At 36.7% G+C, this 27,946-nt stretch overlaps 2 protein-coding genes across 8 annotated transcripts in view; one reads left to right on the top strand and one right to left on the bottom strand.

Moving 5' to 3' along the window:
* LHFPL2 (LHFPL tetraspan subfamily member 2) overlaps positions 1-5,380 on the top strand; it is a 131,799-nt gene extending 126,419 nt beyond the window's left edge. For all 7 annotated transcript variants that reach the window (XM_075740563.1, XM_075740557.1, XM_075740556.1 and 4 more), the window contains one exon: positions 795-5,380. In XM_075740563.1, the coding sequence (XP_075596678.1) occupies positions 795-1,051 (257 nt within the window). In that variant the 3' untranslated portion in view covers positions 1,052-5,380. The remainder of the gene's footprint in view (positions 1-794) is intronic.
* Positions 5,381-7,938: 2,558 nt separating this feature from the next.
* Positions 7,939-27,946, bottom strand: part of SCAMP1 (secretory carrier membrane protein 1) — a 41,641-nt gene continuing 21,633 nt past the window's right edge. Inside the window, exons 3-9 of the mRNA XM_075740555.1 lie at positions 25,076-25,174; positions 24,690-24,801; positions 22,810-22,938; positions 16,918-17,077; positions 15,105-15,206; positions 13,132-13,249; positions 7,939-11,302 (exon numbers count right to left, since the gene is read on the bottom strand). Coding sequence (XP_075596670.1) covers positions 11,138-11,302; positions 13,132-13,249; positions 15,105-15,206; positions 16,918-17,077; positions 22,810-22,938; positions 24,690-24,801; positions 25,076-25,174 — 885 coding nt within the window. The 3' untranslated portion in view covers positions 7,939-11,137. The remainder of the gene's footprint in view (positions 11,303-13,131; positions 13,250-15,104; positions 15,207-16,917; positions 17,078-22,809; positions 22,939-24,689; positions 24,802-25,075; positions 25,175-27,946) is intronic.

Raw genomic sequence — 27,946 nt, 5'->3', positions numbered from 1 at the left:
GAGCTTTTAACTTCCAGCCGGAGGCACAGCAGAGTGTTCAGGCAGTTTAGCAAGATGGGCAGTTGAGGCTTTTGCTCCAACATCACTAGAAATGTGCTTTCCTTCTGCAGGAGTCAGTCGCTCGTTTAGAGGATCCCACTGTGACCTATGCGCTGGCTGTGCACAGATCCATTTGTTTGGGGCTGACTCCAGAATTCCTTCATTACAAAAGCAGCTTACTGAACTGGCAGTATTATTTTTCTACTGTGTCCTAAGGCAGCCAAATAAGCAGATGCAGTGTGAGATTTCCCCCCCCCCCCCAGGCAAGAAAAGCAATGTAAGCAAAATCCAGGGGGAAAAAATATAAAAATGTATATGATGAATGACTAAATAAAACTGAATGAGGGCTAGCTAAACACAAACTCAAAAGTGGATGCATACATTCCTAAATATTTGAAAAGTGCTAGTATAAGCAGAAGGCAGAGTTGCTGAAATGTTTTGCAAGCTCTGTATACCTAGCAATAATGTGTGAAAACAAAGGATGTAAAGAAACACAGAGATTAAAATTAGGAACTAGGCTATTATCATATGAAATAAGCCTTTCAGAAGAAAAAAAGGATAGCTCCAAGTTTAGATAAAACACTGCATGGTGTATATACTAGGGAATAATTAATAAAGGAAGGTTGGATGGATGAGGAAGGGTTCTTCTCCTAATCCTAGTACTTAGGAGTGAGTAGTGACCATGATAGCCATTACTACGCATGTTGTTAAACTGATCGTGTATTAAACTTCTGTCTCTCTGTTTTTATTTCTAGGGCTCTTCCTTATCTTAGGCTTGATACTTTACCCTGCAGGTTGGGGATGCCAGAAAGCAATAAGCTATTGTGGACCTTATGCTTCTGCTTACAAACTCGGAGACTGCTCCTTGGGCTGGGCTTTCTACACAGCTATTGGTGGCACTATTCTGACGTTCATCTGTGCAGTCTTCTCGGCACAAGCTGAAATAGCCACATCCAGTGACAAGGTGCAAGAAGAAATAGAAGAAGGAAAAAACCTTATCTGCCTCCTTTAACTCCAGTGGGGAAAAATACCAGCACCGGGCTCTTGATCTGCTTTCCATTGACTGGGCAAGCAGATCTGCTTACTTGTTTCTACCATGTGTGTGATTGAGCCCCATGCATTCCAGACCCGAACTACTGAAATGGTCTTTCTTCCTTGCTGGGCAATGAGGATCTGAGAAAGGATCCCAAGAAAGCAGAATGTAAATATTTGGGGATTTTTTTTTTAGTTTCACTCTATGATCAGGACACAGTGGAATATATTAATTTGGCTGGGGAGGTGAGGAATTGTGTATATAGAGCAGGAATGCTGTTTTAACTGACAAATTCTGATAGATCGAATTGCCTTACCCACCTTGGTAACTTTGAAGAATTTGGGTTTAAAATAATAAAAGCTAGCACACTTTTTTTTCTTATACAAAAGAGGCCTATTTTATTTAGGCTTTGTTTCCAAGGGCTCCCCTCACCTGTGAATATTTCAACACCACCAGATTTGGTGTTTTCATCAATACTTTTCATTGAGGTGCTTTTTGATACTGAACCTAAAGTGCAGTGCCTTCTCAGATAGTAAGTTTACGTTGGAGAGAGCAAAGTTGAAATGACACAGTTTACACCAGTCTTTAAGCATTTAAAAAGTTGAGTCCCTGCCAGGTTTTTTTTATCTTGAAATGATAGTGCAAGGTATGTGCCACTTGTTAATTAGCAGGTAAATGATTTTGTTTCCATTGACTAGGCAGAGAAGCTGTTGTTATGCTGGCTTTCACCTGATTTTGATAAAATTGTTTGAAATAACCATTGTTAGAAATATTTCTGCAGCCTCTCCTGAAAATCCCAAGCAGATGACAACTCCCCACAGCACAGCCGGGCATTACCTTGTGAATGCCAACAGCCTGGTCTGGGCTGTAACCTCTCCTGCAAATGCAGATCACATGTTGAACTTCAACACTATTATTCATTTTTTTGCCAGTGAAACCTCTTTCCTAGTCTACAGATCACTCTGTCTCATGACCAAGAGCCACATGAGTCCTTAAGAAAATTTAAATTTTTCAGGAAGTCTTGCCAAATTTTACAGGACTGGGAAGATCTTTGCCTTTTTTTTTTTTTTTAAACTGCATGTATTATGGACCTTTTCCAACTAAAATCAGCAGAATTAAAACAGACCTTGCCACAAATGACATTCTTTTCTCAAAGGCAGTTGGTTGTATTACTTGTGGTGTTGCATCACTTACTAGAACTACTTCTGAAAACAAACCTGAAAGTATTTTAAAAACAAAGGAATGATGATGCAACTGTGCCATAGGAGCATTGGGGAGAATTCATCTGAGAAGTAGTTCTAATGAAATACTAAGTGAATTTTAGAATCCTCTTCTTATTTTGTGGTAGTTTAACATCATCACGTGACAGTGTTGCTCTCCATTACTTCACTGTGCAATATGGAGCAGAGATTCTTGCTTATGCCTGGTCAGTCCCTTAAAGTGTGCCATTAGTTATTTATAGGTATTAAAAAATCATTGTTACTGTACAGGCAGATCACAAATTTCAATACACTGCTCAAGTCACTCGCAATACGAGACCTGTTCAGCAGTCAGGACCACAAGCCCAGGGCCAATCTCGAGCACAGCGAGCACAAGCAGCCACAGCATTGGAGCACTCCTCTGGTGCCCACTGTGCAGCATGGATGCCGCCTCAGCTTGGCCCATCCGTGGAGCAAACCAGGCTCAGCTCCCAGCCTGCCTGTGTCCCTGCCCGGTGCACCTTCAGGCCTCTGGATATACAGAGGTGATCTCTGAGCCGCTGTGCAACACGCACAGTCAACTGCCCATATTAAAAAGGCATTGTTTTATTCTGGCCTCCTCTTCTTACATTCACCTGCTCCTGCAACCCACGTCCACCATAGTCTAGTTTAAAACTAGGCTTTTCTTGACTTTAAACTTTTCTTTTAAATGTTTAATTTAAACACACAAAAGTTATGGTCTGGAACCATTTCTGCCAGCACAAAGCCAGATTTTAACAAATCAAAATTACTAGCACAAAGTGGTGTCTGAGGACAAAAATCACAGCCAGCACATCCTGTCCACACTTGTGTTTCTCTCCATGTTTTTGCCGCCCCCCCCCCCCCCCCAAACACGCCATCTGAAGGGCACACACTTGGCTTGTACCTCAGGTCCAGCACAGCTGAAGGTGCCTCAGACCGTCCTTCTGACGTTCCTCCTGAGCCCTCTGCTGGAGTGTGCAGCAGAGAGGCTGGGCTAACAGCTCCACTCTGCTCTTGTGGGTGCTGCAACTGGAAAAGGGGGGCTAGAAGGAGTAAGGATAGTATATAAATGAGCTAAAAATTAATTACGAAGTAGATTTACACTTATGTTTTCTTAGGTGGGTAGCAATCTGATGTCCACGTCACCACCGCCAACAAATCTTGACACTATATTAGGGTGACAAATGCTGCTTTGGCTTGAGCACTTGAATAGTCAGAATAAGGTCAGTTCTTCCAAAAGGTATAGAGGGCATATACTGCTTTGGCTTAGAAGTAAATGATGACCAATCTTTATTTACATTACTAGCTGACCTCTGCAGTGAGATACAGAACGCTTAAAAATTTTAATAGTGCATTGTGGGGTTTTTTTAAGTACAAGGAGGTATTTTCAGTGGCATGTTTTGCTTTTGTTTGCATTTGTAACCAAGAAGAACCAGCTTTTGTGCTTGTTGCTGGTCTACTATCAACTTGCTCTGCAACAACATAATCAACTAACTTGCAAGAATATCCATGTTCATCACATAGCACAGATAGAAGACAGGCTGGGAAGAAATACAGAAAAAAAAAAAATCATCAGAATTTATTTTCTCAGGGTTCTGTTTTTCTAGCAAGTGATAAGATGGTATATATTGCAAAATTTTTTTTTTCTGGATGAGGGTTTCAGATGTAGGGTGCACTCATTAAATTTGACAGCTGTTTAAAGCTGTTCCCAAAGTCCACCTCTGCAGTAGTTTTCAATAATATTTTTGGGGAAAAAAAAAAATCAGCTTAAAGCTAATTTAAGTAATTTCACAAGGGGGCTGCGGAGTGTAACTGCTTCTTAATGTACATGCACTGCATAGGATCTAGAAGAATTTGCTGTGGATTCTTTAAAACCTGTGTGCCAATTAGTTCAGTTTAACTTTGGTTTTGTGGTATTGAAGAATTCTTCAAACATCTGTGGTTTGATTGACTTCGTAAACTTATATTCTGTAAAGTGCCATAGACCTTTTTTTTAAAAAAATTGTAGCATATTTAAAAAATTTTATATATATATATATATACACAAACTTGTGTGAGATGTGCAATACCAGGAATGGGTTTGTTGTTTGGGGTTTTTTTCGTAGTTTTTGTTTTTAAACAAGATATTTGAAAAGGGACATCCCAGGGAAGATGTGGCTGGAGTTTTGCTGGTGTGGACAAACTAAAGCATAGATTAATGCAATAGAATGACTGATTTTGAAGATTAATACAACAGCAGCTTAAACATTAAACAAAAATCTCTTCTAGATTGATTTGCAATACTCGCATCTATATAATACAGACAATTCAATGTGAAGCTGTGTCTATCTCTGACAACATACAATCTAAAAGCTGAAAAGGCTGAGCAAGGTTTCTTAATGTGCTTTACTTATCAGGCAGCACTGCAAAAACCATTGCTACTGAGCTATTCCTGGGTTGTCTGTATCACCTTTGTATCTATTTTACTCTATAAAGTTCCCTTAATTCTGAGATTTTTTTTTCAGCCAAATCATTTCCCTTTTGCATTATTATGCCACATCAGAGTTTCTCATGTCCCAAGGGAAAGTGGAGAGGAGCTCAAGGCTTCCTTGAAAGGAGTGGGCACTGGTGCCTGCCTCAAGGGAAGGACAGAGCCCAACAAAAGCAGAGCATGGCAGCAATGTATACACCACAGCTGCTTTGTATAGGAAGAGCAGTTGTGGCAATCCAGCTAGAGTAGATTTTGAGCCATGGTTTATTTGTGGTACTGTTTTTCCTGTTCTTGCGTCACCACTATGTACATTTGTTAGCATGAACGATGTACCTAATGTGTTATTTTTAATCTAAATTTCAATTAAAATGTGAGTTTTCTAACTTTAACAGGAGTCTGACTACCTTAATTCAAACGTATTGGACGTGTTGAACCATAGCAAGGTAGCTTTAATTGTAGCTGTAATAGCATTTAAGACCCCAGCCCACTGATGTTGTTAGTGTTTCAGATTTCCATCTGAATTCAAGAATTATCACTTACTGATCAAAAAGTATGTGATCTGAAATTGTAGCTATATGTTATACAATACAGTTGCATTAAAGAGACTTTCTAATTGAATATATGTCTGAAATGTTTTTCATTTTGCAACTAAAGCACTGCAGTTCCTTTCTCATGAAAAGGGGTAGTGAAGGTTATAAAACAACATCCTTAATCCCACAGACTTTTTAAATGGTGTTTGGCACAATGTGTTTCATCTTTCAGCTGTGACTTGACAAACACTAGAGACAGGTTACATATTGTTCCCTAAGCAAATTTATGACAGAACTAGGAGTACAGCTTTTAGCAGTTTAAAACAAAAGTCAGGATGTTGCTTTTGTCTCATAGTTGCTATGGTCCATTTCTATTAAATTTACATACAATTATTGCACTTAGTTGGATTACACTTCTAACAGCTTCTAAAGTTCTAAGAAGGAGCTTTTGGTTAAAACTTGGAACATTTAGAAATCTACAGTCCAGAAGTTAGGGGATAGTTGTCACTCAATGCAGCACCACATTAGTCACCTTTATGGATTTCAAAGCAGGTATAGATACAGCAGTTAGTCTACAAATACCAAATACTGCTGAAAGAAATGGCAACGTATTGATTTGTATAGCTAAAAATATTACCTCCCTTTTTCAGTAAGGTTAATGGAGTTGGCAATAGGGAATGCAGAGTTCAGTTCTCTAATTGTGTGAATTACTACAGATTTCTGTATTCTAGTAACTTCTTCCTCAAGCTCCAGTTTAGAATGGTGATGCAGTAAGGAAGTGAATGTATATTATTAATATCAGAGGGACAGGAATTTAAAGATGTTGTCTTGCTCCTGTGGTTCACTGAAAGCTTGTTTTCAAATAGATGCCTTTTATTTGATTTGCACTATCTTCATGTAAGTGAAATTCTGAGAGTGTAGAAATTGGCGTCCCTAACGAGCTTTAGGTATCACCCACAGCAGCATCAGTAATTTGGTCTAGCTGAGAAAGGTAAAGAAAAAATAATTTCAAATTTAATCACATTATTCTGATACTTCCAATTGCTATCTTACCGTGGACAAAAAGTATCACCCCACTGCCCAATCCAGCATATCCACTTTTTTCTCTAAAACATGAAAAATACATTCATAGCAAAGACAACAGGCCTGCACTGCAAAACAGCAAAGTTTGGCACATGTGCAATGACTACAGCTCAGATGATGTATGATTGTTTAATATAAACAATATAAACATTGTAAAATCTACTTGCAGCGCTGTCAGCTGAGACAGTGGCAGAGCAGGTGATACCACAGAGACATCATCAGTGATCAGAAGCACCTGGTTTTTAAAACGGCCTGGGCTCCAGGCTGTGTATTCTGCCCAGCTCTAGTTGTACACACTGGAGAAGCAGAAAAGCTGAGTCAATGGTCACAAGTAACTGGACTCTAACCCCGGCTGTATTCTCCAGGCCTAGGTTAGCCCTGTTCCAAGTACACTGCCAATTACTAATACAACCTCCAACTTTGTCACCAAAGATATACACACACACACACGCATTAGTCACATCGCAGCACCAAGTGTATTGAGAAAAGGTAAAACAAACAAAAGCACTTTTGTTTGGTGTAATCACTATCCATTCATCCAACACAAAGCACATTTTAGACGAGCTGTACCTGTTTCCATTAAACAGAACATAATGTATGGCAGCGTGATCCACAGGTCATACTTCCTATCGACACTTTGTTCCTTCCTCAGTAGTGTGTGACATGGTATCTAGCTTAATCCTAGCATGAAATTAAAGCATGAAGTATTCTGCTGCTGAGATAAATCTGCACCATTTCTTTTGTAAGTCTTCCTGATTTTTCTACTGATGAGAAAAAACGTACTTTCAGACATAAAATTAATTTGTAGGGAAAAAAAGTACAAACTAACTCTTACAGATTTTAATGTAACTGAGTGAAACCTAACACATATTTGTTTTAATTATCTGATCCACTGTGCATTACTACTGATTCATAACCAGAATGCTCTAGGTGTCAAGGAAAAGTAGCACTGAGTGCTTCAGTCACAGTTCTCTTCCCTGTGCTGCTGTCTCTGTGTACGTGCCTCCCCAACTTCATGCTTACATCTTCTTCAGAAAAACTGGCCTCAGCAAACCAGAGGTATTATCTCCCCACAACAGCACTTGAATCGTGTAATAATTCTAATCATAAAACATGACTGGATCATGCTGCCCATGTGCTTACCATTTACGAGTAAATGTAACCTGTTCCTGTTCCTTTAGTCTGCTGCCACTGCCATCCTATATCTGTAAATTACAAAGAAATGGATTAAGCTGATGAAGAATTTCACTACAAAATGATGTGTACATGCGTGCATCATGTCTGCCATCTCCCCAAATAATCCTGACTGTGCCTCAGCGCACTGTTCTCTGTATTGTACATTTGCAAACATAACGGTATCACCGTGGTCTAGATGAAGTTGTGTTGCCCTTCAAAGAAAACGCAGTACTAGAGAGCAGGTGTTACAGTTACCGTATGAAAAAAAAAAAGTCAACACACTGTGATAGGGCCTGAAAAAAAGAAAAAAGGCAAGAGATAGCAGTGATACAGAAACATAATTCATAAGCAGATATTAGGAAAATAAACACTACCAAAGCTATGCTGTTTTCAGCAACTTCATTTTACTTTCAATAGTGTTTCAGGAGTCACTTAACACCTGTAGAATTTCATTCAGTAATGACAGAACATGTTTAGATTTTAACCCTCGTAAGTTTACAGCACAAGAAAGTGGGCTACAAGTGTTTAAGAATTTTCTTCGTAACAGTTGAGTAGACTAATTCTCAATACCCTAATGTATCATTTTGATAGTGGACATTTTGCTTCTCCATTTCAGCAGAATTACAGTGTTTATATACAGAATTATAAAAACCAACTGAGACTTCTACATAGATCAGTTGCCCCGCACATTATCGTGATCATTAGAAGAAAAATCCCTATATTGGTCAAAACTATACAGAGCAAATGTCCAGGAAAAAAGTCTTTTTTTATTCTATGACACTGTGTTAATACAATAAATATACAAAACTGCTGAACTACTCAGACATGCAACAGAGGGACAGAAGTGCATTTGTACAGAACCATGACATTCACCAGGATGGCAGAGCATTGTTAGTAATTTACAAAATATACAAACATCCCTCAGATAAATAAAACCGACTCCTAAATTACAGATCAATGACGACTGACATTCCAGTGTTTAAACTTCATACTTTGTACTCAATTTGCCACAATACAACAAAATGACAACTTAAGTGGGTGCCATACTCTGATTAAAATTAGTAATAGACTGTAAAATCTATTTTCGTTGGGTACAAAATATTTTAACAAATATCAGCCTTCTGTTGTCAAAGCTAAACTCAAACTTTTCCCTCCCTTTTGGACTGCGAAGTCTCAGAGATTTCTGGTTTAAACAATTCATATGCAACTGAACCTTGAATTTCACTTAGGAGGTTTAAATCCGTACATTCAACATTACAAATCAACACTCCCTATACAGAGAACATTAAATATGTTTTCTCAAAGAGACTTTAAATATTTGGAGAAAAAAATCTACCTGACAAATTCAAGTTTTATTCCTAATCTTTTTTTCCCCATAATACATTCTGGTAACATGTGTTATTATGCAATCTTCAGCTTAAGTTATTTTGCAAGGATGATGTCCCTGGGATTCCTATCCAAGAGATACCAAAAGAATTGCTTAAATTTAGATTTAAAAGTAATCCACAGTAGAGTTCCTAGATACAACCCTCAAGTTAAGTTTAAAAGATTATGAAGAACAATCTTGGCCTACAGCTGCTGGAAGGATAATGCCTGATCTCAACAGAAAATGGTGGCTTTTGTCTGGAAAGCCTTTAACATTAAACACAAATTTAAGTTCAATGCTAGCATGTCCACTAGTATGAAATTTTAGAGCCTCCATTACACAGAATATTTAAATTGCTTTTAACTTCATGATGCAGAGAACATTTAGAAGCAAGTATATTCATTAATATAAACTTCAGCATAGATGAAACTACTACACTTACCCAAATTCAAGTTGGATTTAAAGAAATTAGTAAAAGAAAGGTGACTAATAGGGACTTCATGCTAACAGTACAATACTGATCCAGGGGTTAAGCTATGGGGTTTATTTTTTGTAATGTTTTTCTGTTACTATGAATACAGTGTAGTGAAAAAGAATCTATGAGAAGTCGGTCCACATTCAGGGCATGGAAGGGCCTCAGAATTTTATGTTCCCTTACTAAAGGTGATTCACCTTAAGAATTGAATTAATTTCAGCTACAGCATATACTTATACAGGTTGTGTCTGGGATATGGCCCTTCCCGTTTTCATTTTCTGTAATGGTTAGAAAAAACAGCCCAAGTATTGTGCATAAGACTCATGAGGCAATCCAAGAACATAAAATCTTCAAAGGGGAGAAGCATGACATTACAAAGACCTGACTAGATTCCAGAATATTATGATGGTAAGTACCATTATAGATTGTTCAGTTCCACAGCACCAATTTAACCTCTTAGGCCTCCAGGTCAAGGAGTTAAAATTTAACTTTGTTAAAGATGAAGATTTCTCACTTTTCCCACTCAAAATAGTTTAAAAGCTTTTTTTCCCCCAGCTTAAATCACATCACAAAAATGGCTGAGTTAATGTTAAAACGGATTCAAGTATCTGTTAAATGCCATTGCTTAAAAAGCTTGTTTTTAGACAATATTCCTGTTAGAAAATTAAATACTGTATATTTAGGTTTTTGGACAAGCAGTAAACAGAGTGACTGACTGGGCTAGAGATTTAGTACCACTGTTAAACACAAATCTATACTTTAAAAAAAAAAGAAAACCAAACCCCTCAAAAAATCCCAAATACAACAAAAATACCACTGCACATAGAAGAGGGAAAGCGGGCAAGAAACTAGTGTTCTAAAAGTTAATATTAGTTTCTTTTCCAGCAAAAGTATTACCCCAAGACATGAATACTGAAATTAAAAATAGCAAATATATAATCATGTAGCTCTGTGATTGAAACCATGAATTAACTTCCTTGAACTGTACACTGCATTACACATTCTACTACAGAATGTTTCTGCACCACAGTCATTTCTCACAGGTAGAGAATACTCCATGAAAATGGATACAAACAAATGCTATAATTATAAAGTGGCACAGGTAAATTCTGGACCAAAACACTATTTAAACAAGATCAGATAACTCAACAGTATTCATGCAAACTTACAGGTTTATATCAAAAGACTTATCCTAAAAGAAAACCCAGGAAAAGAATTTATAATATCTACCCTACTTGTATTTGTCCTCCAGCAGCTGCTGAAATTGCAAAAGCAGTAGCCATACCTAACTTTCTACATCTCAGTCTACCCCACTTCTAATAGTAGAAACAGGGAAAACAGTTCTTATGAAGCAAAATAATTGATCCAAAGTGCTTTCCTGAAGTTAAAAAAAATACCAGAGTGAACCACTAAAAAAACCTTCCAAATTCTTAATACATTTATTGGAGCATTATATACCACAATTCATTCTCAGGCCAATTGTTGAAATTATTTATCCTCCATAAAATATGGAACGCTTTACATTCTAGAATGCAACATTTTGAAGAAGGGTAAAGAATGGTTATCTTTTTAAAACAAATAAATTTTAAAATAAAATAAACCAAACATTTCCCGTTTTACCCATGCACAGCTGCAAAAGAGACAAACATGCTGTGTGAATTTTGATCTAGGCTTTTAGGGAATAAAAGAAATGACTGGAAAATAAAGTACAATCGAAGAGAACCGCGATGACTTTTTGTGTTTCCCTACATTCGGTTACCCTTGAACGCGTTTTGAGCTGCACTGGTTGCTGCTGTTGATGCGGCGTTGGCTGCAGCAGTCTGTACAGTTTTGTTGGACATCACACCTGTTGCAAACTCCTGCTGCGCTTTCTCAAAACTAGCACCAGTTGTACGGTAGAGACCATGCACCTAGAGGGGTGGAAAAGCAGTGAAAATATGGTGCTGAGCCTTCCATTTCTTGGTAAATTAACAGCAAAGTGTCAAACATGAAGCAGAGCCATGTGGTGGGGAAACCTGGTTTGCTCATTTGTTTGGCAGGATCCCGAAATGAGTAAACAGACTTTCTTTCCCCAGAAATCCTACAACTTTTGATTGCCCTGCTGCATGCACAGTTTGACTGTAGGAATACCAATCACTTTTTGCAAGTTCAGAGGGTCTCACAGGTCTTTTCTAAAATGCCATGTGGTAGCTACTGTCTGAAACAACATATTTAAATACAGAAACAGGCTGCATCCTTCGCATAACACAGGGCTCACACCTTGCAAAAATGTCTTCTGTCTCCATTTGTACACAACTTGTCATAGTTATTAAAAGAGTTGGTAAGCGTGCATGTTAAAAAATAACAGCATGAAACAAAACAAAAAAAGTAGTTTTGAATCCACTGTGTCAATAACATTTTGGTGAACTTTTTTCTACATCAATTTTTAGAAACATTTTAATTTCTCTGATTGATACAGTTAAAAAACGAGCTAAGCTATGACAATATTAAAAAGTATAAAACATCATAATAATTCAGATATGTTTGTGCTAAACTAGTGTGATGACCAATAGCTCTGCATAATAAGCAGAGTTATTAAACAATATGACTTGCAAACACTCTAAACAATATGGTGTATAATCTCTAGCATAGCAAAAAAATAAATCCTGAGTAACTTCCAATTACCTGAGTATTAAACTTAAAATGCTATTTCTGACTCATATTCAATCAAATCACAATAAAGTTGCCAAATAATATTGCAAAGACATTTTCATTCAAGTGTAGCAGGAAATTAATGTTAACTTTTTTCTTTGTTATAAATGTGACTATTTCTCATCCATAAAGATACACCAGGACATATCTGAGTATGCAGCTTTCTAAAAAGCATCCAGATGCATATGGTAGGAAGGGTGTAAAAAAAATGCTCCACCATACATTTTTCTTGCTTGTTTCTTTCTCTTGTACCTGAGTATTTACACAGAAAACAAATAATGAGAAGGGACATCTACAGGCAACACTTAAAATTTCTAGTTTACTGTAAATAGGCCAGAAGAGCTTGGGTATGTGAAAATCTTGAAGTGTAACTGTAACTGAGGTTGAATTATTAGAATTGCCAGCACATCAGCAGCAGAATCCTCAGTTATATTTTGTCTAAACATCAAAATCTGACTAGCACATTAATACCTAAACTTAGATCTTCTGGGTGGAAATTTAGAAAAAGGAACCAAGGGGAAAAAACCCCATCTTTCTTTGAGCCATTATGCTACGCAATCATTGATTGACAACAAAATGTTAAAATAATAGAAGCAGAGAAATCAAACTCCTTTTCTGAGGTGCCAGGCATTTCCCTCTTCTGATTTTGGTAAGAGCTGAAACTTAGCAATCGTCTGAATCACACTTCCCTCAGCCTGATGAATTGCCACAGATTTGAAAATTACAACCTGGCATCTACAGGTGCAATCCTAGTGTCCAGTGCATTCATCACCTACCCTTTCACTGTGGACTTAGCTCCCAATTTCTCTTATTCAGAGCTATCTCTCCCCATTTTAGTTTGCAGAAAATAATTGCATTGTACAAGCAGCATTTTCTAAGTCCACAACAGTATAAAAAAAAAAAAAAAGTACAGTTGTTAATAGGTAAGGCACATTCCCAAGAATATCATTAAATCCCCACTACTTGTGAGAAAGTACCCCTCTCAAGCAGGAAAGCAAAATCTAGATGAAACACAGGAAAGAGAAGAGGGGAATAATATTTAACTTACCTTTTTAAACATAACTAATGAGATAACAGCAGATGCTGTGAAAAGTGCAGCTATGATTATCATCATAATGCCAACAGGAATACTCTTATTAAGACCAGTAAGAGATGAAATCCACCCACTGAAGAAAAAGAAAGGACAAACGTTACTAGCACAGCACATGAGCCATTCAACCACAGGTATCCACATCCAGGGAAGCTTTATACCTAGAAGCTATGGTTCTGATCAGCTTTGAATATTTGTGAAGAAAAAGTCAAGGCAATTTTACATAAGCATATTTCAGTTCTATAATAAGCTTTTAGAGTTGAGTTTCCATTTTTCCCAATGCATGCAGAAAAGCTGTAGTAAAGATGATTATCCTTGAGCGGAATTTGTGAAGAAATTAGAGAATTGCTCATCAATTTTGGGGTTTTTTTTTGTCATACTGTTATTTCAGACTGCTTTAAGACTACATGATTTGTGATTTTGTGGAAGAGAAAATGTCCCTAAAAAGTTAGCTTCTAACTTCTTTAAATATAAAACAAAAACATGCCACACACAGAGACAGCATCTGTGTGGGCAGACTCATTTATTTTGTATTCACACAGTGCTTCCTTCTCAACTGACGTTAATTTCATGATTTTTTGAAGTAGACAGCATCAGATTAACTAATAGAAAAGAGTGCTGTATCAGTATCTATTTCAAACATTTCCCCATTCTTCAAAATTGATGCACCAACAGAAAAATACAATCTCAAACCTGAAACCACTAAAAGCAGGTTGCCTTAAGAAAAAGAAAACATTAAGATGGAAAAGATTCTTCCACAGAAAAAAGGAGGAAAAAATTTCTGTAAACCCAAACAACCTTAAAACTTTCCTCTACCTGTTTTAAGATGCTTTGATATCCCCTATATCCAACTGGACTCTACCACAGAACTCCAAAATCCAAACTGTAATTAGCATTTTCTGATGATCTGGGTACTTTTCATACCCATGCCCCAAGTATCCTTAAAAGCACAGTCCATATACTTGGAAAGCTGGCCCTCTAAAATACGTTTTTATTAATGTCAATGCATCTATTAAAAAACAGAATATCGGATTGGAGAGCAAAAATCATAAAACAGGACCTTTCCTTACACTGCAGTTCTAAAAGCAATACTGTTTTGTCTACCTTACGTATGTTTGGAGGTTAGCAGCAAAAAGTGCTGAGGCAGAGAATGTCATCACCCAGCTACAGCACTGCCAGTCACAGCTCTGCATGCTACCAGCTGGCTTCTACAACCATGCTTCTAGTTAATTTAAGTTGGTTGTTTTTTTCCCCACAGATAATGACCAATTCCCAATAGCTTTTCCTTGTAAAATCTCAAATAAAAGATAATATGCATAAAAGCTTCACATAAATCTTACACACTTACAAGCATCAAAAAGAACAGTCAACTATTACAGAATAAGGAGCTGACTCAGACAAATGAGCTTTTCAAATACTAACAAAGATATACCACTATATTCACCTGAATACACTGCTGACTGATCCTTCAAATTCTAGCCATAAATTTCCTTAATAAGTAGTAAGTATATTATTATAATTAAAATAATTAATCATACAAAATAATATGCAAACAGTATATTACTATCTAAATAATTTTCATTTTAAGTTTTGCTTATGTCTTTATCTTAAATATGGAGCAAATAACATCTCCACGCACCACCAAAATAGAGGAGGTAATGTATGAAAGAATAATTCAAAGTGGTTTACATGGAAGGATACAATTTTGACCAGCCTAATAACAGAAATCTCTCACACTCTTGGGATATGTTTCACCCACTCTTCCTCATTAACAGGACTCAAAAAATGCTTTTTTTGAGTGCTAAATATAACAATTCCAGTGAACATAAGATTATTTTTTTGAAAAAACACAGACTATATTGCAGTTGCTGTATCAAATATAAGTGTTTGTCTTACGGAGTACACAGCACTACAGCAAACAGAATACTCACCAGTTTCCCCATCTTTGAAATCCTGCAGCTTGAAGTACATGTACAGCAAACTGACAGATATATACAAAGAAGAACACAAAGAACCTGAATGAACTGTCACTCCTGAAAGAGGGGGAAAAAAGATTAAAGCAGCCAGGAAATTAATGACTTTTTGCAAATACTGCAGTACCAAGCTAAAATTTTTTTCTGTATTAACGAGAAGAAAAGTGCTTTTGTTTATTGACAGTGACTTGAAATATCAGTAATTCTGTGGTTTTGTAGAGTGTTTATTTTTAAGAGTTGCTGTTTCTTCTTTAATACAGTATTTTTGGCACCGGCACCTCTAACAGAGGTGAGAATAGCAGCAAGATACTATTCCTTAGTGTTCTGTTCAGCACGCAGCAGGGCTTCTTAGACTGAACACAGATTTGCTACAATGCATGAAGAACAGAATTCTGCTCCACTTTCAGACTGAAGTTCACAGTGCTGGCAGGATGGGAAGAAACTATTTTACTTGTAAAAGGAAATAAAATCTAATATGGAAATACTGAAACACAGTGCAGACCAGAATACTGAAGCAGCTGTTGCTTAAAAGCAAAATATACAAAATAGGTTTGCTGTTTAAATTACTAAAATGCCAGCTTGACAAAGACTGAAAGTTAAAAAAAAAACCAAGAACCCCAAATATAAATGTACAGGCAAAATCTCAACAAAGACCTCAACTTATCACTAACAAAACAAATTACCATATGATATGCTTGCTACCAGAGTTCTAAAGAAAGTAGAAATCACTTAGTTAAGTCACAGAACCAGATTTTGCCATTAATAGCTCTTCCTTCAGAAGGTAGTTTCTACATTTCCATTTATTCAACCAGTTCAGTTCAATAACTATTTCATTTTCAGCTGAGCAACTGACTGAAAGTTGAATATACAAGGAGTAGTTTTCCAAAAAATCAATATTCACTAAGAAAAGCTATGGATTTACTAGAGACCAAAAGCAAGTTAAACTACATGATTCCTCAAGATGTGTGGGTACAGCAGTATTTCCTTGGTTAGCCAAAGGAAACATCAGATTTAGTCAAAAAGTTATGCTTAACTGCAATTTCTGGCCATCAATCTTTCTCTACAAGAATTAGTACATTTTAACTGAGAATATCCTGAATCACTTCAATGTAAAAAAAAAAAAAAAAAAAATCCTAAGAAATACTGTAAGAGTACTGGGTTTAGCATCTCTACATGCTGATTTGCACAAAAAAAGAAAAAAAATTCCATTTTTCTTGCAAGCAACCATGCTATTCTTAAACACAAAGCTACCACACCTGACACTTGTGCCATCTGCAGAGATTGCTAAAAGCTAGGAAAAATACTAGTTTCATTACTATATACCAACCCTACTCATTCTTAAGAATTTCATTCTACTTCAATTACAGACACTGTAGGTCACTTAATGACGTCAGATTTTTACATGTAGGATTTTATGAAGTTCATTCAGGAAGACAAAAATTTAAGGCACTCAACTATTAACCTACTCAAGTTCTTAGTATAGGGATTTAATAAGAATTTTCCTTAAAATTATTATCAGTCCAATACAAACTTAAATTTCCTACAAATACTTTGTCAATGGTATAAGCAATAAATACTTTAAAGGATATTCCATGATATTCCTAACTATTGCCATCTAATGTTTCAAATATAACAATTGAATCAATGGCAAACATACTACTTGTTTCTAATGAAGGCATATTAAAGGATTATCATAATGATAAGCAAATTCTGGAATATTAATGCATTTCGACAAGTGTTTACATATCCTAAGTCAAGCTGAAGTTGTTACCTGAAAGCTCCATAAAGTGGTCTGTACCAGCAGACAAAAGAACAAGGGGTAAAAAGCAAGAACCAGAGAATACTCAATCCAAAATCAACCCCTCGCGTAGCATCAACGTAAAACCAGGCCAAACATCCAAAGATATTAAGAAACAGTGTCACTGTATGGACTGTAGAAGGAAAAGCAAAATAGTCTTAATTAAGTTATGTTTATACAATAAATTATTACAACTGTTAAAGTAATACCAAAACTGAGCAAGTTTAAAGAAAACATCAGCATGCTGACAATAAATCAATAACCTCTCAATACCCTCAGCAATAAGCTGATTTTTGTACAGTTTTCTGACTTTCAGGTAAACCCTGTATTCACAAGTGAAAGTACTGAACAGGAAAATTCAAGTACTATCAAGTATATGGTGAAGGAAAAAATCCTGTCATAACAATAAACCATTTTCAAACTTAAAATGATAAAAAAAAGGCTTCTATAGCTGCAATAATTGATACTTTTTCTACAGTAATAACTGGATACAGATATTTAACACACTACTGAATATTGTTTGAGAGAAGGCTTATGATATAAAATGAATCATAAATTTAGCACTGTACACATTCTAATTTGAAAATTAAAATTTCCAAAAAAAATCTTCCAAGGAAAAGCTCTTTGTCTTCCATGTAATAAAGCAAAAAAAACCCCACTTAATGAAAATGTTTCTCAGTAAAACAAGATCTGCAAGAAGCTGTTCTGGATGTTTTAATACATATTGCATATTCAGGTATTTCTTGTGACACTGGTCTGAAACATCTACCTTTGGTGCTCCATTCTTAGCTCAATACTAGCATTTTCTCATTGGCAGACCTTCTTACAGGTTAACTATTGAATTTCCACTAAAGAAAATGCATTGGCATTATGACTTCACAGTTTATTTCAAATATATTTAATTCTTAGAAAAAGATACAGCAGTATTAAGAAACTTTACAACTAGTACCTTCATGCTATCTGGCACAGAAATTAGTTCTGCTCGCCTTAAAAGATGAACATGAATTTCTGTCTTTGTTCAGTAATAACCAGTGATTCAGGAGTGATTTTGGTGTCTCAGAGGACAGTTTCTGTCCCTGTGGACCACAACAAAGTAGAGTATTTATAATTAAGAGTGCACAAGCTGCTCCGTGCAGCAATGATTTTTTTATTTAACTTCAGAGAAACATTTTAGTCATTTTACTGGAAGGTAAGGTTAACAGAACAGGCAAGATAGATTCTGAAAAAGACTCCTCAAACTCTTTGCTGCTGTCTTAACTGGTACTAAAATAAGCCCTAAATCAACTTAGTGGGAAAAAACATTAACACAAAATGCTCACATCACTGCATGAAAGGCTGATGAAACTCAAAACAAGTCATATTTTCCTCTAAGAGTCACCACAAACAGAAAACTTTGTGGTTTTAAATATAAAGCATTTAATGCATCTACATATCTCAGCACTGCTCTAAGAGGTCGACACAGCAAGTCACTTCAGAATTTGTGTGTCTTTGCCTCAGAAAGCACAACAAAGGATACAAATCCTACCTGCCTTTGGTAAACACGAGAACACTTACTAAGTGGTATTTCTTTCTTTTTCTAGTCAGTACTGGAAAACAGGGAGACTCCCTAGGTTAATAGAAACATCCACATTCTGGTGGAGTTGGAGCTTTCCGAAATTACTACTTTTTTCATAACTGCAATTACGGTAACAGGACAAGTTTTAAAAGAATACGTCACACACACTACTGATACCGATTACCACAGTAAAACCAGCAACAGAGGGGTCTGCTTCACTACTGTCACAGAGAATCTCAGCTGCAAAAGCTACAGCAAGCTACAGACGATATGGGACTTCACTGGCAAGTCTCCCTTGGCTCCACTCGCCCTTCTCTCTGCCTGCTGCAAGCTACAGAAAGGCATTATTTGTTCTTTGAGCCAACACCTTCACTAGAGTGACCTGGATAAGCTTTGCTGTTGCATCAACAGACAGGTGGTTTTATCTTCAGGGTAATGGTTTTAAGCACCTTCTACCTACTTGCCTCTTCAAATTAAACCCTGATACAAGTTTTTAGACGATAATGACCACTCGGGGGCTGAAATGACCTAAGGCTTTGGTGGAAGTCTGCAACATTCAATGTCTGTATGACAGTAACTCCACAGCTATACCAATACAATACTCAGTATAAAGTGATCTAAGAAAGCCTTCTCCTGATTTGTCTGTGGAAGCAGTTGATATTAAAAAAGAAGAAAAAAAAAAAAGGCATTCATGCCAGAATGAGAGTGAACAATGGGAAATTACTTTTAAGAAATATTCAGACTCAACTTCATTTTTATTAAACTTCCTTGTACAGAAGAATCCTAGTTCGATATACATTCCCTATCTTAATTAACTGTATCATCCATTAATGTTTGAAAGTGAATTGTAGATAAAGACTACAAGTTGCTCTGACGCTATTTGGTATCTACATTATTGAGATGATTATTTTGCAGTCCCATTTGACACTGTATGAAAATAGATTTTTGTACTAAATTTCATTTCAGTAATGTTTTGCTGATGGTATTCTCAGGAAACCAAAGTCCTCATTGGGACACATGACAAAAGAGTGCACTTCTTCCCTGGAACCAGCTGGACTGCCACCTTGTAATGGACTGCCTCGAAGGGAATGGGATGCCTACAGAAGAGAGGGTTTTGAAGCCACAAGCAACTAACAAGTGAAGATATTGCTGGTGAAGTTTAATCACACACAACCTTGGAGCACACAGTGGCTTCAAATGTAGTTTAGGCATTTGTTCCTTGTCTGTTCTGCTCTTTTTGGAGAGGGTGTAAGACATGTGCAAACATACCTTACAAAGGACAGAAAAATTTTCCATAGGAAAAAAATATACTCTAAACCAGACTTAGATCAGCACATAAGCACCTGCCACCAAAAATGTGAAGGTGGTTTTTTCCCCTCTACACAGTACAGTAGCAGTTCAGCTAAAATATTGGACACAGTCCATATTGTAAAATTCTTGATGCTACATACTAAAAAAACCCCATAATAATAGAGAGTGGACCAAGCAGCAAATCTGTAAGACAGCAACCGATCAGACCTCTAGAAAACATAACCTACAAAGAAAGCATGAGTAAACTACTCAGCTAATTTGGCTAATTTACCCAAAAGGAGATGGCTAATGGCGATAAATGTGTTCTCCATAACAACAGAGGACAGAACAGGGAAGATCAATCACAGGAAAGGAGAATTAAATTATACACTTGGAAACATCTTCTGATGATAGAAGACAGCAACACACTAGAACAGGCTTGGAGGGAGTTTATGAAGTGTCCATCATTGGAGGTTCTCAAGAACAGGCAGAACAAACATCAACACAGACTATGTATGTACTATTGATCATATGCTCAGACAGAAGGATGGATGAGATTAAACTCTCCTAAACAGAAAAAATACCATAGAAGTTGGCATCTTAGGGTATTATTTTTCTACAAGAATCTACAGTTTATGTCATTGGTCTTTGAAAACCTTTGAAGTCTTGTTCATAGAAAATGGAAACATTCACAGCCTATGTAAAGTAACAAACCCAAACGCCACAAAAGCTTTTGATGAGATTAAGCAGCTCTTTGGTTTGTAACTTCAAATAAGAAATATTCTTTGAAAATCAGTACTGCTCATTTTGTGCATGCTATCAGCCTGTGGGGAAAGTAGCTGGAAAACACAGGCTTTTAAGCCAAAATAAATTTGGTGTTAGATACAGGTCAAGAGACATGGGACATTTCACTAGTAACAGCAGAGGAACATCTAAAAAGTAGTGCTCAGTGCTAAAGATAGATAGAATGACAGGAAAATTGTCATTCTATCTGCAAGCCACTAAAACAGCAATGGTCACAAAACCAAGATAGAGTTCCACTGGCAGCTGACAGAAGCCAAAACCATGGTAGCACTCAGTTAAAAAAAAAAAAGAAAAAAAAAGAAAAAAAAAAGACAAAATATTTGTTTTCTCATGAGCTAAAGAGCATATAGATCTGAAACAGGTAAAAAAGTTTCCTCAGATACATAAAGACCAATAATAAGGATATAAAAATTGCTACTAACCACAGAAACACACAGAAAACTGAAACAGAAAGGTTTGTTCCTAGGGCTGCTAAAAAGGAAGAGGAAAACTAACCTACTTTACCAAGTGCTCAGCATGTGGTACTAGACTTATCAAAGTGTGATTATGTTCACAGAAGCCCTAGGCCTTACGAGACCCAGGAAGTTCTGGAAGAGGAAGTAAAATGTAGGGTAGAGCAGCAAGCAGAAGCAGACTGGTTTGCTATGGTAGTAAGTGCCTCCACTGAGGAAGCACAGCCACTCTAGTGAAAAATGAGCCAAACTACGTAGCTATGATCCTGGGAAAGAAGAGTCACAAGGACTGATTCAACAACCAGCCCTATGGAATGGAGATCTGTACTAAACTTTTTTTTTTCTTTAAAAAAAGCTTGAAATAGATTTTGTCTCTCTTTTCCTTTATTAAGCCTTTTTCTTTCCTGAGTAATCCCTAAGTCAGAGTATTGGAGCTGAAAAGAGCAAGAGAACTCAGCTAAAATCTCAGTCTACCTACAAGAAAATCCATCATGCTAGTACAAAAGCACAACTCCTATGTATTTTTAAATACTGTAACATTGCTGCTTCCTTTATTTATGGCCATAAGAAGGAAAAAGAAAAACAGTATTAATATTCAAACTCTCACTGCCCAATTTCACCTTGCGTTTGAAACATACGGCACTTTCAGAACTCAGTCCTGCAAATGGCCAGAATTAGTAACTATCCTAAAATTCTGGAGTACTTCATCTTAGATGTCATATAAATCTTAAAGGTCTATCAGATTTATGAGTAACTAGTCACACATTCTACAGTGGATTTAGTTGCTTATTTGAAGATTAGTGACCCAGCAATGAATATAGAAAGCTGTGTATTATGATGAAGTGGAATTCACTTGATTCAATACTGACTGCTCATTTTATGTGTTTCAGTTACGTGGTTCAATCACAGTAATAAGATTACCAGATTAACGGTAAAATTACAGAGATTTGCTAACTAAATCTTAACCCTGAAAAAAAATACAGAAGAGTTCTGAAATTCACACTCCCTTAGTATGCTAAAAATATACTAAAGGCATCAAAGCACCTAAATCTTCACAATTTCCTCAGTGTCAGATTAATTCTTAAGCTCTCATCACACTGGAGAAGGCAGAAGATACAAATGTTCGAGTATTTGTGTATTTGGTTCATCCAGCATTTCTCAAATCAAAACACAGCACCTGAATGGGCACAAAATTAATGCCACAAAGATGGTGTAGAACCTTCTTGGTGTACAAAGGATCACTCTAACATGGTCTGATTCTTCAGCTAACTCACTTACCAGTACTTTCCTAAATAGACTAAAATGATAGTACATCTCTGCTATAGACTAAAAACTATATTAAACTATATAAAACTGTATACCAAAGCAAACTGATATTATAGTTAGCTTCATAAGTCTACTAACACTGATTGTGAATTATATTTCTTAATATATAAGCTGATTTTAACAACATTAAAATTATTTCTAAATTAATAAATGGTCAAAGCTCATTTTACAACAACAGAGATACTTAAACCAGAGAAGTGCAATATACTATAACCAAATTGCCTTAGGATAATCCTCCTCCTTTTTTTCTGTGGAAGTTTTTATGAAATAATAATTCCATATTTTTAAAATTGAAGCTAGCAAAAAGATTTCACTTCAACACTTGACCTCTGGATTCAAAACAATTTCTCAATACATATATTGCAAAAGCCAAAACAGCAGGTATGTATCATCAAGTTTGAATACGCGCTTTGTTTTTTCTTTTAAAAAAATACTCACACATCCACAAATAGTACATAATCTTTACTGTCTTCTGGAATTCTACAGGAATGTCTACAGAAAAGTCCTGGTAGAAACAAGGACCTACTGGAAAATTCTCAGGAAGAGGTGGCCAGTTATTTTTTCTACCTGCAAAACAGAGAAAAAAAGAGCTTTATAATACAGTTTTAATCTCTGTATACTAGAAAGAGATATGCATCTGGACTTGTTCAAATTGTTTTATGCATGAGTTTCACAAGCGTATGGATAACCTGGGCTACTAAAACCCAAGAGTTTTATCAGCAATCCTCACACAATACTGAAAATAAACTTCAGAAATAAAATACAATGAAGTGCAGACAGATCAAGGAAAGTACAATAGTTTATCTACTTAAAAGACTAAGCAGGTATCTGACAGTTCCCAGAAAGTAATGGGAAAAGGCAATTCTTCACAAAACAAGCAGATACGAACAGAAAACCAATTTCTCAGAGTTCCTTGACTTTTCAATGTACGTTTCCCTAAAGTCTCACCATACTCACGCACTTGTTGAACACAAAGACTGAGGACTGAAAAGCCTTGTTCATTCTCAGAATCCTGATATTTTTAACACCAGGCCATCTCTGACACTTTGAACTAGTTCCCAATATAGTTTACGGTCAAAGCTTTACTTAAAAGCCCATAAGCATCAAGAAAGGCAGCCATTGAAATGGTCTAAACTACTTTTTTGTTACCAGAAGATGCCCTACAGCATCACTGTATTTTGATACAGTTGTGTTACAGAGTGAGGACACCACAAAGGACACAGTTATCAGACACTTGGATTTCCTGTATGCTGATCTGCTCACTGGCTGGAGTATACATGCTGCCAAACACAACTTATACCAAGCACAGACTCAGAGATTCAATGGAGGTAATAACTACAACAAACCTTTCCCATAGCATTTCAAATTCTGGATGCAAGTGATACCTTAATCCCCATGTTCCAAAAGTTCGGCTGCACTACAAACTAACCTAATGGCACCTTTATTTGAAATTCTGACAAGATTTTGTTTGCCTTTTCTATCTTCAACCATATCTTTACTAGCAGTTCATCTGATACGAACAGAAAACTCGCAAAGCTTGCATACTTGCATTATTTCTTATTACCACACAAGACAAGGTGAAGCTGTCAGTTCTGCCCAAACAGGTTTAAAGCACTGAGTACCTGTTAAGTTTTCTGCCTCTTCTACTGGAATTTTTACCAAGCCTTTCAGAGCAAGGGATTGGCAGAGGGGGCACAGAGAAAGTAATCAAGTAATAATCCCATCCATATTAAAAACTACTTGGGGTTTCTTATGTGAAAAATATCTGATAATAACTCAGATCTTCGTTTGCACTATATGGTTATTTCTCTCAGGACTGATAGTTTCAAGATAGAGTTATGGAAGAATTTGGATATCTTGTAATAATTCAAGTTATTACTTAAGAATTGTATTTCAAGTACTTTCCCTATGCTGTGGTACAGGTTTCAAAATTTTCAAGTAAAACTGAAAGACAGCTTGATGAGCTTTGAGATCAAAAAACTGTCTTTTTCTAAATACACTTTGGGTAATCATATTCCTGGAATGTGTCGATGAAAACAGAAAGTAAAAATGAATGTAAAAATGTCAATGAAAACAGAAAGCAGAAAGTAACAAGTAACAGAGGACACATGTAAAATTATTACAGTGAAAATCTGCACAGGCCAGGCCAGTTTTTATTCACTCTATGCATTGTCTCAAAGGAGATAAACTTTCTTTTCCTGAAGAGATTATAAAACTCCCTCTTTGATCTGTTTCACAATGTCACTATAAAACTAAAACAATTTCTAAGAAAAAGTGAAATTGCTGCAATTTAAGGAAGTATTTTTTTTCATGCATACCCCCCTGCTGATTGAGACTCTGCATTTCCCGTTCTCTGCGATCTAGTTCAGCTGCTTTTCTTTCGAGTTCTTCTTGACGCTTTAGCAGTTCTGCCTGGGCCAAAGCATGCTCCTGAACAAAACAAGCATTGTTAGATATTGATAAAAAAATATGAAAACAAAATAGATATTCCAAGTCTATTTTCTACAATTAAGCATCTCCAGTTATGGATGAAGACTGACCTAATATTGCACAAATTCATTCATTAAGTGGTTACTTAAAGGCAGTTATTAATTTTCATAAATAATCAGGAAAGTAATGCTTGTTTATAAAAGACATTATTCCAGAAGCATATTTTTAAAATTGTAATTAAAAGGAATCTAGTGCCTGAAAGTTATAGACAAACCTTTGCAATTTGTGTGTAAGCAGGTGGTTCTTCCGTTGGTTTCATTATTGCTGGCTGGGTACTGGGTACATTAGGCATTTTCACATTTCCTGGAGGAGGCTAAGAAAACAAGAGACAATTATAGGAAAACAGTCTCCTAATAAACATCTTTTCATTAATTCTGTAAGAACTAATCTCGTTGTTTTAAAAGGAGGTGTTACTGATAAACTGAAAATTTGATATGCTGCCTGCAATATTTATAACCTTTAGGAAAAAGAAGTTAACTGTATTCTGTGGTGCAGTGTTCTGCTCATTTGTTTTTACACTGCACTACTTGCCATAAACACACGGCACTTTGGGGATCAGTAGAAAGTAAACAGAATTTTAGTTTTGTTCAGACACAAATATGAATAAGGTACTGTTTAAGAGAACTGCAGGATTTATCTATTCATACTCTGAAACATAATGCCATTTATTAGCAATGTCTTCCAGAGCTTTTTACTTAACAAAGGCTTTTATCACCTGGCTAACCAGAGAAGCAATGTACCGTATTAAACTTTACAATTCAAGATCCATAATCTACTGCTTAACTATTCTACCAGTACGTACCATAGTATCTAGATTTCAGGTATCAGTGGCACTTCATTCACTTGGTCATTACCTGTAATAATACAGCTTACAAGGAGCTTTTAGGAGTTCAGGTTGGTTTTTTTCTTTTTTTTTTTTTTTAAATCCTCTCCTCCTTATTCCCATTTGTCATCTCTGACTTTCTCCACATCTATCATACACAATGTTAACCAGTAGCTGTCAAAACAAGGAAAAAACTACTGCCTAGATTGAAGCTATGAACTTGATTTTACCAAGGCAGATCAGTATAGCACCACTATGATGTTACTTTATTCTTAAATATGCTTGGAGGGAAACTACAATTCTTTCCTTTTGTAGAGCTTGCAACATGAAAGACTTCCCTGTTCTGTGAGTTTGTAAGTCAGAGAACTACTTGTCCCTAGTAAGACTGAAATCAAGAACAAAAATATGGTGAGAAGTGTGATATTTTCAATACAAAAGCACCTTAAAACAAAGCAGGAATCAACTAAATACCACTAACGTGGCAAGTTATGACTTGGCCTAGATTACCTCCATCTTTTCTAACCATCTTTTGAAATGCACAAATGCTATGCAGAGGGGAAAATACCATGTCTGAGTGAACTCCACCTCTGTGATACTGCAGCATATCTCACCAATATAAGCTGATTCCAGCATTTCAAAATTATCTTTCCACCTCATACATCAGCTCCTGACAGAACTGCAAAATATCAGGGAGGTCTCAATTCTCAGAAATGCTTAGTGATTTAAGCTTTTCATACGAAAAAGGATTACTCAGTGTTGTAGGATGAAGACAGCCAAAGGCTGCACTTAGGTCACAACAACCCCAGGCAACGCTACAGGCTTGGGGAAGAGTGGCTGGAAAGCTGCCTGGCAGAAAAGGACCTGGGGTGTTGGTCGACATCCAGCTGAGTATGAGCCAGCAGTGTGCCCAGGTGGCCCAGAAGGCCAACAGCGTCCTGGCTTGTATCAGAAATGGTGTGGCCAGCAGGACCAGGGAAGTGATCGTCCCCCCGTACTCGGCACTGGTGAGGCCGCACCTCGAGTGCTGTGTTCAGTGTTGGGCCTCTCACTACAAGACAGACATTGAGGTGCTGGAGTGTGTCCAGAGAAGGGCAATGGAGCTGGTGAAGGGTCTAGAGCACAAGTCTTATGAGGAGCTGGTGAGGGAACTGGGGTTGTTTAGCCTGGAGAAAAGGAGGCTGAGGGGAGACCTTATTGCCCTCTACAACTACCCGAAATGGGGTTGTAGCCAGGTGGGTGTTGGTCTCCTCTTCCAAGTAACAAGCAATAGGACAGAAGGAAACAGCCTCAAGTAGTGACAGGGAGATTTAGATTGGGTATTAGGAAAAATGTCTTCACTCAAAGGGTTGTCAAGCACTGGAACAGGCTGCCCAGGGAAGTGATTGAGTCACCATCCCTGGAGGTATTTAAAACATGTGTAGATGTAGTGCTTAGGGACATGGTTTAGTGGGAGTCTTGGAAGTGTTAAGTAAACAGTTGTACTCCATGATCTTAAGGGTCTTTTCCAACCTAAATGATTCTATGAAGCTGATTAAAGATGGTTAATACTGCTATTCCTTATGTTGGAGCATTCTGTGATAAGGAAAAAGGCCTGTGTGAGAACAACAAAAACTAGACAACCATCAAGAGTCTTATCATCTTCTGCTTCAAACATAGGATAAGATACCTGCATCAGAGGAACAAAAAACTACTGAACAAAAACTCTCATGTATTATGCATTGTCGTCCACAGCAATGCTACAAAAGCCAAAAGAAAAAAGTCTGATTATTGTAGCTCTGTGGCTAAAGTAATAATAGCTTGGAATGCATAACTGATAAACAGCTAGACAAACGAGCAAGACTGTTCGCAATTTCCAGCAAGGACTCCAGTAGCCCTCCTGTAATACTGTAAAAAGTAACAGTAATATTACCTGTAATAGTGTACGAAGGTGGATTGTCAGAGTAGAAAATATTTGAACAATGAATTCAAAATATTTATCCTTGAAGATGCTCTGTCAAAACAGCCTGCAGTGCTGCTAATGACTAGGACATGCATACATGCTTGGGAACAAAGGAACCAATCAGAAAGCGCATTAGAACTACATAAGCAAAGATGTTAGCCAACAGCATGTATGATATAAAACATTAATATAAGGTACTAATTGTACATGTACAAGATTCTTCCAATTTAGATTTCTACATTGTTTAGCTTCTACTATACGCTAGCTGGCCATCTATATGGTGTTAGACTTGCTGTTTACTACATACATGAAGACAATCGTGT

Source organism: Balearica regulorum, chromosome Z (genome assembly GCF_011004875.1).
Source record: "Balearica regulorum gibbericeps isolate bBalReg1 chromosome Z, bBalReg1.pri, whole genome shotgun sequence".
Classification (NCBI taxonomy): Eukaryota; Metazoa; Chordata; class Aves; order Gruiformes; family Gruidae; genus Balearica; species Balearica regulorum.
Note: the sequence above shows the minus strand (reverse complement) of the source record. Positions and strands in the feature narration are given on the sequence as shown.